Genomic DNA, 12,206 nt, shown 5'->3' with positions numbered 1-12,206 from the left:
ACCTGATTCAACTTATTGGACCTGATTGAACCTGATTGGAACTTATTGGACATTATTGGAACTTATTGACCTTATTGAAACTTATTAGACCTTATTGGCCCTGATTGAAACTTATTAGACCTTATTGGACCTGATTGAAACTTATTAGACCTTATTGGACCTGATTGAAACTTATTTGACCTTATTAGACAAAAAAAATTGACTATTGGTAATATAAATATTACCCCTAGCGTAAATACTACCCCTCAAAATTTATTATGAAGTAATAATTAATAAAATTCATCCTTTAAAAAAATAATTATTATTAATTATCTCTTATGATAATTAATTTAACAAAAAAAATTTACTATTTATATATTTAACATGTTATCTCTAGTTATTTAAAGACGAATTGCAAAATATTGTAATTATAATTATTATTTTATTGTTGACCTTAATTATTTGACCATGATTATAATATTATTTAATAGCAATATGAATAATCAAATAATAGACAATAATACAAGTATAATACTATATATGTGGTACTTTAATAAAAAAAATTCTAATAACAACATGATCAGCTAATAGTAATATGAATAATAAAATAATAGACATAATATAAATAAATAATAAAATAATAGACGCTAATACAAGTATAATACTATATAATCATTGTGGTACTTTAATTAAAATTCTAATAATAACATAATCAGCTAATAGTGATATGAAATTATGAATAACAAAAAAATGGACAATAATACAAATGTTTATTAAACATTGACTATTTGGACCTTATTGGACCTTATTAGACCTGATTGGAACTTATTGGACCTTATTAGACCTGATTGGAACTTATTGCACCTGATTGGAACTTATTGCACCTGATTGGAACTTATTGGACCTTATTATACCTTATTGGAACTTATTGCAACTTATCTGAACTTATCTGAACTTATTGGACCTGAAACTTAATTTTTTAAGTTGAACAGAACGCACCATTAATCTACGTGCTCCGTAATCTAATAACTGCAATAAATAAATATTTTATATTTATAAATAATATTCAATATTTTGTTGTAGTTATTATGTTTTTTTTTAAAAAAAAAAGTTTCATTAATTGAAGGTCAAACGGCATTTATAATAAGAAATAAAGAAAAACAGAGACAATTAAAAAAGATCAGATCAATTCCGTCTTCGATGAAACTACAATGAACCAGATCGAATATTGTGGCACAAGTCCCTTGTATTTGTTGTCCCAAGCAACTATTAATGGAACCATCTATCATTTTGACATAGTTTGGAGAAGAACATTCTTGATCTATCCATATTGACCGCATCCGAGCTTCCAATACCTTCATGTTGATAGTTTTGAACTTCAACCAATGAGAACAATTTCTCATACCTACAAATGAAAAAACTAGACTCACAAATCCCATAAGGGAGAAGGAGACCTCCACAACAGAGAAGACTAGTCTTCCCATAAAGAGAGACTAACTTATTCAACAAAACAAAAGGACAAACTAGAAAGTGAAAACAAGAAAGGAAAAGGGGCTTACCATGGATGAGATCATCCATGGTATCCCCTAACTGATGAAGGGAAAGGGGAAAAAGGGAGACAGCTAGAAAGAAAAACTTTGTTGCAGTTATTATGTTATAGAGGAAGTATAACGGTTTTTGTTCTTCTTTTTACACCATAATCTAGACCCAATTACACTTTACACCCAATGACTTTGATATACATCTAGCGAGCTAGTTGATTGATGGCTAAGTTGTAAGTGGTCCTATATCCACGCAATACATTTGTTGTGTAAGGAAATATAATTGGTAACAAAATAGCTTTAAACATTTTATAATGAAATAGAATAATGAAATTATTTTTAACAATTTTAATATCAATTACATAAAAGTATTTTAGGCACTTTAGTGAGATACGGTTTTCCATGTAATGTATAGAGAGACGTTTGGAATTTTAAAGGACGTATCAGTTGTAAATGGGTAAATTGATAAGTTTGATTTTTGATTCGATTTGGATAAAGTGTTGAGGCATTCATTTGGATCTAGATCGTATTGTGTCATTCAAGTCCTTTCTGCTTGATTTATCAAGAAAATATGATGTACTGGAGTAATATTTATGTTCATTTTGCTTCAAATTGGTTAATATCAATGTTGATTCGTCTAGATTCGCGTTCAAGTCCATTATGGTCTTGTTGGTTTTACCTAGTCTAGTAAAGGGGTCGTTTAATAGATAATCTTTGAAGAAATTTAGACAAAATTAGACTAACCTCTGTGTCATCAAACGAAAAAAAGACTTACCTAAGATAATGTACAAAAAAACATGATTGTATCGTAAAGTGACTCAAAAACAAAAATTGGTTTTTGAAAGAAAAATTAGAATTTTAGACATCTAAATAGTTAATGGTGTGCTACGTTCACCTTGAAAAGTAAGTTTTGAGGTTGATCAAGTTTAATCCTATGAAACATATGGTAGACTTCAGACTATTTAGATCTACCCAAGTGTAATGAGTGCACACAAGTTCAGGTTAACAAGATTCAGATAAACTAGATGCTCTCTAATCTGAGTGAAAACTTATCATCAACCACCAAAATAAGGTAGCATGGGACTCTAGTCGGCGTCAAAAGAAAGCCAAGGCGTTGCGGGAAAAGAATGCCATTAGAGAGCCAAAAAGAAGAGAATGTGTTATATTTCTCATGATTGCTTTAATGATGATTTAACAGGCTACTTATAATAAGAAGATACATTTTTCTTTTAGGGAGCTTATTTCCCAAGAACTTCCAAAGTTATGATAAAATATGTCAAAAGAACTTGAATTGATCTGTTAGGACATTTGTTGAGCCTAATGCACATTTGTGATGATCAACTCGAGTCCATCAAGGGTCGGGTTGTTACAAGATGCAAATTTGTAATACAAAGCACAATAAGCTAAAATTCTTGAAGTAACTTATAACCACTAAGGGAAACATTTGGAGAAGGTAAGAGATCTAAAAGGGTATTGTAAGTAGTGCTAGGAAAGAGTATACTTCCTCTATTCTAAAATAAGTGGAACACTTTAATTTTCTAAAAAAATTTCTCACATGAAACAAATAAATGTTTCACTTTTTTAGGATGGAGGGAGTATTAAAGCGAATGTATCAAACTATTTAACTGGGTTATAATGTAACAACTCTAACTTAGTAGACCAATGATTAGACTTTTGACACAATTTAGTTCATTAAGATGAAATTTTAAGAAATTCGGTATTTTTGAATCACCCTTGGCCTAATCCAATCCACCAATTTTTTCAGAAAAACTCAATTCGAATCCAATCGAAATACGGTAGAGTCAATTCCAAATTACTAATTCAAATTAGGTTATTATTGAATTTCAATTTTTATAGAATATCTTTCACCCATACTTTCAGGAGTATGAGAAAACAATGATCCACAAACACAAGAAAAAGGATTCTTTCACCGAGCCAGATGAGTATTGTTCAAAATTAAACGAACCAATGATGCTCGAAATTTTACTAAGATAGACTAAGTGATGTCGATGTAAAATAAAATTTAGCAATACAAATAATAGTTAACAGTATATGTGACTGAACGGGGGTTGATGCTACACACGAAAACTAAGTCAGAACCAAAGTTAAGAAGGATTACATTAGCAGAATCCTAACAGGAAGCATTAACAACAACAAAAAAAAAAAAAAAAAAAAAAAAAAAGACACCAAAACTTGCAAAAAAGAAAAACTCAACGTGAGTCACTAACTCCGACAATATTAGAAGATGTCATTCTTAGATATTGGTGTTTCATAGCCATTTCAGACAAGAAGTTTAGCCGTCGACAATGCTTTTTGTGCACGAACTAAGTTAAGGAGGTGGGCAAGAAAGCACCTCAAAGAGCATAATATCTATCAGTGCTCGTTTCGTTCCGTAGCATGTACATTAGATGGTGGTGAGGATGATAAATTCGTAAGAGGTGATATTGAGCGGCAATGAGAATAGACAACCATAAGTAAATAATTAGTTTATAAATCTACCTAAAGTTCACGACTATTAGCACCACTCATTAGCACATACAAAAGGGCCATCAGGAAACTTTCCTCATGTTCACCTCCAACATAGAGGCCACAGGGTCATGCAAGTTGACCAAAGAGTGCATCAAGAATTATCATTGGAGAAATACATTAAAAAAGAAAGTTATTAATGATAAAAACATGATGCTAACATTTATCACAAGTTACTTAAATTTCTTCTTTGCTTGGGGTGTTGGGTTGAGAGGAGCAGCTCTCTTTTTGGCAAAAGCATTACTTCTACTGTCTAAATTTTCATCGTCATCCTCCTCATCATTATCTATTTCATTCTTTGTAGACGGAACAGAATCGTCATCATCAGCCGATCTCTTTCTCCCTGCACCGAACTTCTTATGCAATCTTCTTTCGACAGGATCATTAAAAGGTCCAACGTGAGATTTACGTGGAACTTTTGCTCCAAGACCAAGCCTACACACACATTAAAATCCTGTAATAAGATTTTCCAAACTGCTGACAAGTTGCTGCTTCGGCTATACTCCTGTAATTTTCTCTTCAACAGGCAATAATCCAAGGAATGGCAAATTAATACAGAGAAAGATACACTAACCTAGAAGGCCTGCCTTCCAATTCGACATCTTCAACCTCATCCACATCTCCAGTCATATTCTTAACCCACTGTTCAGCCTACATATAAGCAGCAAAGTAACATAAGCAAAACAAAGCTTCTCTTTGTTAATTTCACACAAAAGATTAGAAGAAACCATTAAAAAAAACCTACCAATTTAAGACCCTTATTAAGTGTCATTAGTTTAGGCAGCGACGGTGGTGGCTCCTCCTTCATACTCATCTGCTTTAACAGAACCCAATATCTTTAAATCATAGTGACGACAACAAAGTGAACATGTCAAATGCATGATTCAACCAAACATATTTGATTCCAAATAACCAGATGCAAGAAATCATGCACAGTCACCAATATCTCACTCAAGAATCTTGGTAGCAAATATTCTAACCCTTTGATACAGATTTCAATAAACCCACTTTCAGACACTAAAAGCTTCAAATAACATATCAACAAATACACCAAATATAAAGTACATAAATCAGTAAAACATAAATACTTCCTCCGTAACATAGTAAGGCCTCATTTTGTTGGAATGAGAGAAATTGGACTGTTGTGAACTGAATTAAACTGATATTAACCGAACTGAAAACAAATACAAAAGAACAAGGCCTAACCGCAATAAATGAGTATTATTTGTGAGGTATAAAATATTTATTTGTTGAAGTTATTATGTTGCGAAGGAATTAGAAGAGGAAACAAAATAAAGTACCTTTTAGTTAACAGTTAACAGTATCAAAGCTTCTGAGTTTCCCTAAACAATACCCGCTCACAAAGAAGTCAACACAAATTTTCCTGTATAATACAAAAAACAATTAAGAAGTTTCTAGGAATGCCAAAAAAATTCAAGAGAGCTCAAAATACAATCTAAAACAAATCCACTTAATGATATCTTCAGTCAAGATAACAAATTTTGCTCAACAGTAGTAGAATAGGAAATACTCACTTCTTCAATTCGGATTAATCAATAAGATGACACAATAATCAAATTTTACTGTGAATTGAGTATTACACAAAGTACCCCCCACAATCATCTTTTCCACCTTTTGCAACAACTTCTTCCGGAAAGGGAGGAACATAATTACTTGTAAACTTGGCCTTGAGTTTGCACTTCTCATTAGGGTCAGCAGGGATCTCCTTCGCTGAACAAGTGGAATTATTCACCTTTCTTTTCTAGACTTACTCTGACCACGAGTTTTAGAGACTTCTAGATAACTCAAAGAGCGTAGGAAAAAAGTTAAAGAATAAATTGATTTCCATCAAGACACAAAGGCACGAGTAGTCGGAGCTTGGATGTTAATAAAACGACCATGTATCAAGAAAGAAAACTTGGTTCCCAGCGAATGCTCGAGTTGAACAAGTTAAACAAGCGCTCTTGCTTGACATGTTTCTGGGGCTCCAACTCACCAAACACATCTTGGTAAAAACCAAATTGCCAACCAAACCTATAAGGACTGTACAGCTCAATCACATAGCAGTCATCATGCCTCCAAGGTACAAAATTGGATCTCATACTAATGAACGAACCACTAGTTCGACGAGAGTGTATATCATCATCACTAAAATTTCATCTGGTGCTCACAAAAGTAGCAAGCCAATCAATTACCTTGCTAGAACGGATGAGAGATCTCACTTCTAAGCTGTAGAAAGACATGACAGCCTCACAGGCGTGAAAAACAATCATTTTGGCACCACCGAGAACATGTGCAGTCGAGCGGTGGTTCTGAAAGTAGCTAGCTATCCAAGCATATACATAATGTGTGGGAAAAGACCAATGGTGTTTACATGGGGAAGTAAAGTAGAAAGCTCGTCTAGGCCCGTGTAAATGCCTAAACGAGCTTTCTACTTTACTTCGCCAGGTAAACATCATTAGTCATTTCCCACACATTATGTATATGCTTGAATAGCCAGCTACTTTCAGAGCCATCGCTCTATTGCACATGTTCCCGATGATGCGAAAATGACTGTTTTTCACGCCCCTGAGGCTACCATATCTTTCCACAGCTCAGAAGCGAGATCTCTTATCCGATCTAGCAAAGTAATTGATCGGCTTGCTACTTTTGTAAGCACCAGATGGGATGAAGATTTTACTAATGACATTTTTTACGGGACATTTTTATTAATTTTATTTATTGTAGTCTTCAAACTCGATTGTCTTTATCTAGGACATTTTTTACGGGATTTTAAAACTTCTTTTAATTAATTTTTACAATTCTAATTTTTATGTATTTTTTTCAAAAAATTATTCAATGAGTATCAGCAAGTTCTACGGTTTTTTTCCAAAATTTGTTGTTTATAGTATTTTTTTAAAAAATTAATTTTAACAAAAAAAAATTATATTGCTAGGATTACCGACCTCTATCGGTTGTTTGCATTATGATTGTATATTTTGTTGCATAACTGGGAAGTTTTTTCATGGCTTTCACTTAACGTTTCTAAGTGCTATTTATAGTTGTAACATTTATGAGGACCATTATTTTTTCATCTAACCATTCTTTTTCTTGTAAATATAGAGTGAGAAGCATGTGCTATTGAACAAGAAGATAAGTAAACAAAATATGTACCTTTATTTAAAGTGTAGTATTCAAAATTTGAGAGTGTTGAGATGTTGCAAGCAATTCGAGAACACTGATGTATTTTTTGAGTTTGTTTTTAAAATTAATATTTGTTTTTAAAGAAGCACCTTTGATTTTTGTATTCTTCAATTCAACATTATTTTTGTGTATTTTTTGTTTCAATATCCTATTTTGTTATAATAAGTTTTTGATTTTATTATTTCGGTCAAAGATAGTTGTGCAATTTGCATTGATTGTGCTGCTAATTAAAGCCAATTGAATTTATTGAAACTGGCAAGTTTTTGCAATGTAGAAGGGTCTAAATATCAAGTTTTTAGAATGTAATATTTATGATATGGAGGGAAAATTAAGTAAATCTCAAAGGGAACATCATTGCTCTCCCTTGCCTTATATAATAAAAATAGATATGGTTGGAATTGTAAAGAGGTATAAGTTGCAAATGGTTAATTGATAAGTTCGATTTCATTCGATTTGGAATAAGTGATGAGCCATTCATTGATATTTGGATCGTGTTATGTCATTCAGGTCCTTTGAATGATTTATCAAGAAAATATGATATAATCGAGTAATATTGATAATGTTTGGTTTGGTCCAAATTGGTTAATCTAAATGTTGAGTTATCCAATTTCGAATATATGTCCATTGTGGTCGTGTTATTTTTATTATCTAGATAGTAAAGGGGTCGTTTGATATGTAATCTTTGAAGAAAATACAAAATAGATTGACCTCTGTGTCGTCAAATAGAACAAGACTTACCTTAAGTAATGTACAAAGATAACCAGGATCGTATAATAAGTGATTCAAAAACAAAAATGGGTTTTTCAAGTCAAAGACAGAATTTTATACATCTGAATCATTAACGGTGTGCTACCTTTACCTCAAATGTAAGTTTGGTTGATAAAAAGATTAATCGTGTGAAACATAGGGTAGACTCTAGACGGTTTAGATCCACTTAAGTGTATTGAGTTCACATAAGTTCAGGTTAGAAAAATTCAGGTTAATTAAATCTCTAATTTGAGTGTAAACTTACCATCTAACAACCAAAAGAATGTAACATGCATGGGATTTCAGTAGGTGTTAAGAGGAAGTCAAATTGTTGAGTGAAAAGAATGCCATAAAAGAACATGAAAAAAAAATGTTGTATCCCTCATGATTGATTTAAAAACGATTTGGCAGACTATCATTTCCTAAGTTCTTCCAAAGTTAGAACGAAGTGCGCCGGAATAACTTGTATTAAGATGATAGTTGTTGGTCCTAGATACGCATTTGTGATGATTGGCTCGACCCCGTTGAGGGTTAGATTGTTACAAGATGCAAATCCGTAATAGCCAATTAGCTAATATCTTGAAGCAGCTTATAACGGCTAAGGGAAGCTTTTGGAGAGGGTAAGAGATCTAAAAGGGTATTACTTGTAGTCCTAAGAAAGAGTATTAAAGCGAATATATCTAACTATTTATAGGAGTTAGAAGCAGGGTTAGATTGTTACAAGATGCAAATTCGGAATAGCCAATTTGCTAATATCTTGAAGCAACTTATAACGTCTAAGGGAAGCTTTTGGGGAGGGTAAGAGATCTAAAAGGGTATTATGTATAGTCCTAAGAAAGAGTATATAAAAGCGAATGTATCTAACTATTTATAGGAGTTACAAACAGGGTTAGATTGTCACAAGATGTAAATCCGTAATAGCCAATTTGCTAATATCTTGAAGCAGCTTATAAAAGCTAAGGGAAGCTTTTGGGGAGGGTAAGTGATGTAAAAGGGTATTATGTATAGTCCTAAGAAAGAGTATATTAAAGCGAATGTATCTAACTATTTATAGGAGTTAAAAACTTTGCGTTTCTATGTAACAACTCTTAACATAGTAGACCAATGATTAGACTTTTGAGACAATTAAAGTGAAAATTTATGAAGTTCTAATATATACTTCTATGTAACAAATTTTAGTATTTTAGGATCTTTTTCAGTTAAAAAGGTGGTAATTTTGAAATAAACTCACATAAGATTAGACTACTAAATCCAATCCCTGGAATCAACATAAAAGTAATTAAACATTGAAAAAGAAGTAGCAAGCCAATCAATTATCTTGCTAGAACGGATGAGAGATCTTGCTTCTGAGTGGTAGAAAGACATGACAGCCTCGGAGGCGTGAAAAACAATCAATTTGGCACCACCGAGAACATGTGCAGTAGAGCGGTGGCTCTAAAAGTAGCTAGCTATCAAAGCATATACATAATGTGTGGGAAATGACCAATGGTGTTTATCTGGTGAAGTAAAGTAGAAAGCTCGTCTAGGCCCGTGTAAATGCCTAGACGAGCTTTCTACTCTACTTCGCCAGGTAAACACCATTAGTCATTTCCCACACATTATGTATATGCTTGGATAACCAGCTAATTTCAGAGTCATCGCTCTACTCCACATGTTCCCGGTAATGCCAAAATGACTGTTTTTCACGCCCTTGAGGCTACCATGTCTTTTCACTGCTCAGAAGCGAGATCTCTTATCCGTTCTAGCAAAGTAATTGATCGGCTTGCTACTTTGTGAGCACCAGATGTGATGAAGATTTTACTGATGATGAAATGCACTCTCGTCGAACTAGTGGTTCGTTCATTAGTATGAGATCCAACTTTGTACCTTGGAGGCATGATGACTGCTATGTGATTGAGCTGTACAGTCCTCATAGGTTTAGTCGACAATTTGGTTTTTACCAAGATGTGTATGGTGAGTTGGAGCCCCAAAAACATGCCACACACGAGCGTTTAAACATTTTTTAACTCGAGCATTCGCCAGGAACCAAGTTTTCTTTCTTGATACATGGTCATTTTAAAAACATGATCATAAAATATTATGCAAGAGGCTAAAGCTAATACCACTTAGGAAAGATATAGATACATATAGAGCGGAATTGTAAGAAATTATTTTCTAACATCTATCATAGGATCATATACATAATATAAACATGAATCATTTAATAAAGAATAGATGTACAACCTTTGCAGCGTGAATTCCACATTGTATGATAGATTAGAGAGCCAAGACCACCAAGTGTTACTCCTCTATTCAATCCACGAGCACCCAATTGAACCCTGCGTCTGCTAGAGCGGAAGACGATGAACAGCTCACTCTCTTACTTTTTAGGGGGATGAGGCGATCTTATCAGGGCTGAGTTTTTTTTTTTTCTTTCATTTGTATTTTAAAATTACTTATTAACTTGTGTCTCATTAACCTATTATAATAACCCTTCATAATAGTAGGAGAATAAGTTTAATGAGAAACCAATTTTAAACCTAAAACACTCCATGTGGTTGGCCACCTTAGAGCCCGTAATGGGCTTGTTTTGCTTTGTTTAATTGGTTGCTACAAAGTGTAACCTAATAGGATTATATTTTAGCTTAGTTGCAAGCTCAATCAATATTGTTCCACTAGTTACTGTTCATTCTCTAGCAAGTAGTCATTACTAAACTAATATAATTAATTATCTCTATAATGCATTCGTATTAATATTTTGTAAATTGTCGAGAATGTGTAAGGACACAATTCTTCGAGCACATAATCAAGGCAGCATAGATTACATAACTTCGACGAAGACAACCCGACGCAAACCGTTGTACTCCATCTTTAATGGGCTGCCACATTATTCTAGCTCCCGGAAAGTAAGAATCTGGCATATTTTAGCTCAAGTCACTCTCACTCTCTCCACATTTCTCAATATAGGTGGGAGCTTGTTAGGAAGTTCAACTCTAAAACATCCCCAAAAAGTTCATGTGACTGTCACTTATATAAATGATACGGTAGCATCCAATACCAAACACATAATAGCCATATTCTCTTGCACATTCCGACACTCGTCAACGTACTACCTTCATATTTTTAATTGTTATATATTGACATTTTTCACCATTCACGAATTTTACTTTAAGTCTAACTATTGTACATGTATCTAAATGTAAATAAAAACATAATCTTGTTAGATACGTTTCAACATGATATTTTATTAATACTTATACTTTTTATAAGTTTCACATATACAAAACTAAAAACATTACTCCCTCCGTTTCAAAATATAAGTCGTTTAAGGTTTTTGCACATAGATTAAGAATTTAGTTAATTTTAGTTAGATTTGCATGGGTAATAAGAATTGACATTAAATATTGTATTGATAATACCAAATAATCTATAAGCTTATCTTGATAATAAAAAATTACATTTAATCTTACATTGGTATTGTAGAATGTCTTATATTTTGAAACAAATTCTTCTAGCTAAAATGCCTTATGATTTGAAACAGAGGGAGTAACAGGTGTAAAAAGTATAAGTATAACCATTATTTATGACTGAAATATACCAAAAGCACAAACTTTTGCCTCTCCCGATATCAGCCCAGAAGCATATGACTAAACGATGATACAATAATCAATTTTTACTGTGAATTGAGTAATTACTTCCACTTGACACACAGATAAATGAAAAGACGAAAAACGCAATGACTGAACTACTGAAACTGATAACAACTAGAAAAGATTTCAAGAAATTCAAAAACAAGGGCAAAATAAGATTACAATTTATAAGAGCATTAAACTTACGATAAACTATACAACAACAAGAATTAACTATAGCTAATTTGCACAAGAAATTGAAATAAAGAAGTTAGAGTTCTTAATAATACCAGTCAAGATGTTGAGCAGAGCAAAAGTATTTCATCAATGGCGGAATTTCGTTGTGATTTGAGAGGTGCAAGAAAACTCTCAAAACCTGGCCTCAGTTGAGAGGAATATATAGTTTCTCATACGCTGACTTTCTTTTTCTTAATTTTTTTGTTTTGAATTGAGCAAATTTATTGTATGACAATCTAACCCAAACCGACTAGATTTTGGATAGAAATTGTGTTTTTATCTGTAAGGGTTTGTGTTTATCTTTTTACACCATAATCCAAACCCAATTAAACTTCTACACCCAATTTGCTCGCTAAGATGCAGTTATGTAGGCTGTGAATGTGTT

The 12,206-nt window shown here is 32.8% G+C and overlaps 1 protein-coding gene across 9 annotated transcripts; it reads right to left on the bottom strand.

Annotated features, from left to right (window-relative positions):
* Positions 1–3,981: 3,981 nt before the first annotated feature.
* Positions 3,982–12,170, bottom strand: LOC104900894 (hypothetical protein). Of its 9 annotated transcripts, none has more exons than XM_019251158.3 (6): positions 11,875–12,168; positions 10,200–10,303; positions 5,348–5,430; positions 4,792–4,860; positions 4,621–4,697; positions 3,982–4,481 (listed from the first exon to the last, which is right to left on the bottom strand). In XM_019251158.3, the coding sequence occupies exons 4-6, from the start codon at positions 4,858–4,860 to the stop codon at positions 4,220–4,222; spliced, it is 408 nt and encodes a 135-aa protein (XP_019106703.1). In that variant the 5' UTR covers positions 5,348–5,430; positions 10,200–10,303; positions 11,875–12,168; the 3' UTR covers positions 3,982–4,219. The 9 variants fall into 9 exon arrangements, with proteins under 9 accessions (XP_019106703.1, XP_010686728.1, XP_048491286.1 ...); XM_010688426.4 differs by having other exon boundaries at positions 10,200–10,300; XM_048635329.2 differs by lacking the exon at positions 5,348–5,430 and having other exon boundaries at positions 11,875–12,170.
* Between the last annotated feature and the right edge of the window lie 36 nt (positions 12,171–12,206).

The sequence above is a fragment of the Beta vulgaris genome, chromosome 8 (genome assembly GCF_026745355.1).
Source record: "Beta vulgaris subsp. vulgaris cultivar EL10 chromosome 8, EL10.2, whole genome shotgun sequence".
Classification (NCBI taxonomy): Eukaryota; Viridiplantae; Streptophyta; class Magnoliopsida; order Caryophyllales; family Amaranthaceae; genus Beta; species Beta vulgaris.
This window is presented reverse-complemented; position numbering and strand designations above follow the sequence as displayed.

What these genes read in the sequence shown, in the direction of transcription:
- LOC104900894 (XM_048635329.2), bottom strand. Translation starts at nt 4,860, where the DNA reads ATGAGTATGAAGGAGGAGCCACCACCGTCGCTGCCTAAACTAATGACA. An exon ending in TTAATAAGGGTCTTAAATTG is followed by an intron (nt 4,698 to 4,791) that starts GTAGGTTTTTTT and finishes GCTTATATGTAG; the next exon opens with GCTGAACAGTGGGTTAAGAA. An exon ending in TTGGAAGGCAGGCCTTCTAG is followed by an intron (nt 4,482 to 4,620) that starts GTTAGTGTATCT and finishes ATGTGTGTGTAG; the next exon opens with GCTTGGTCTTGGAGCAAAAG.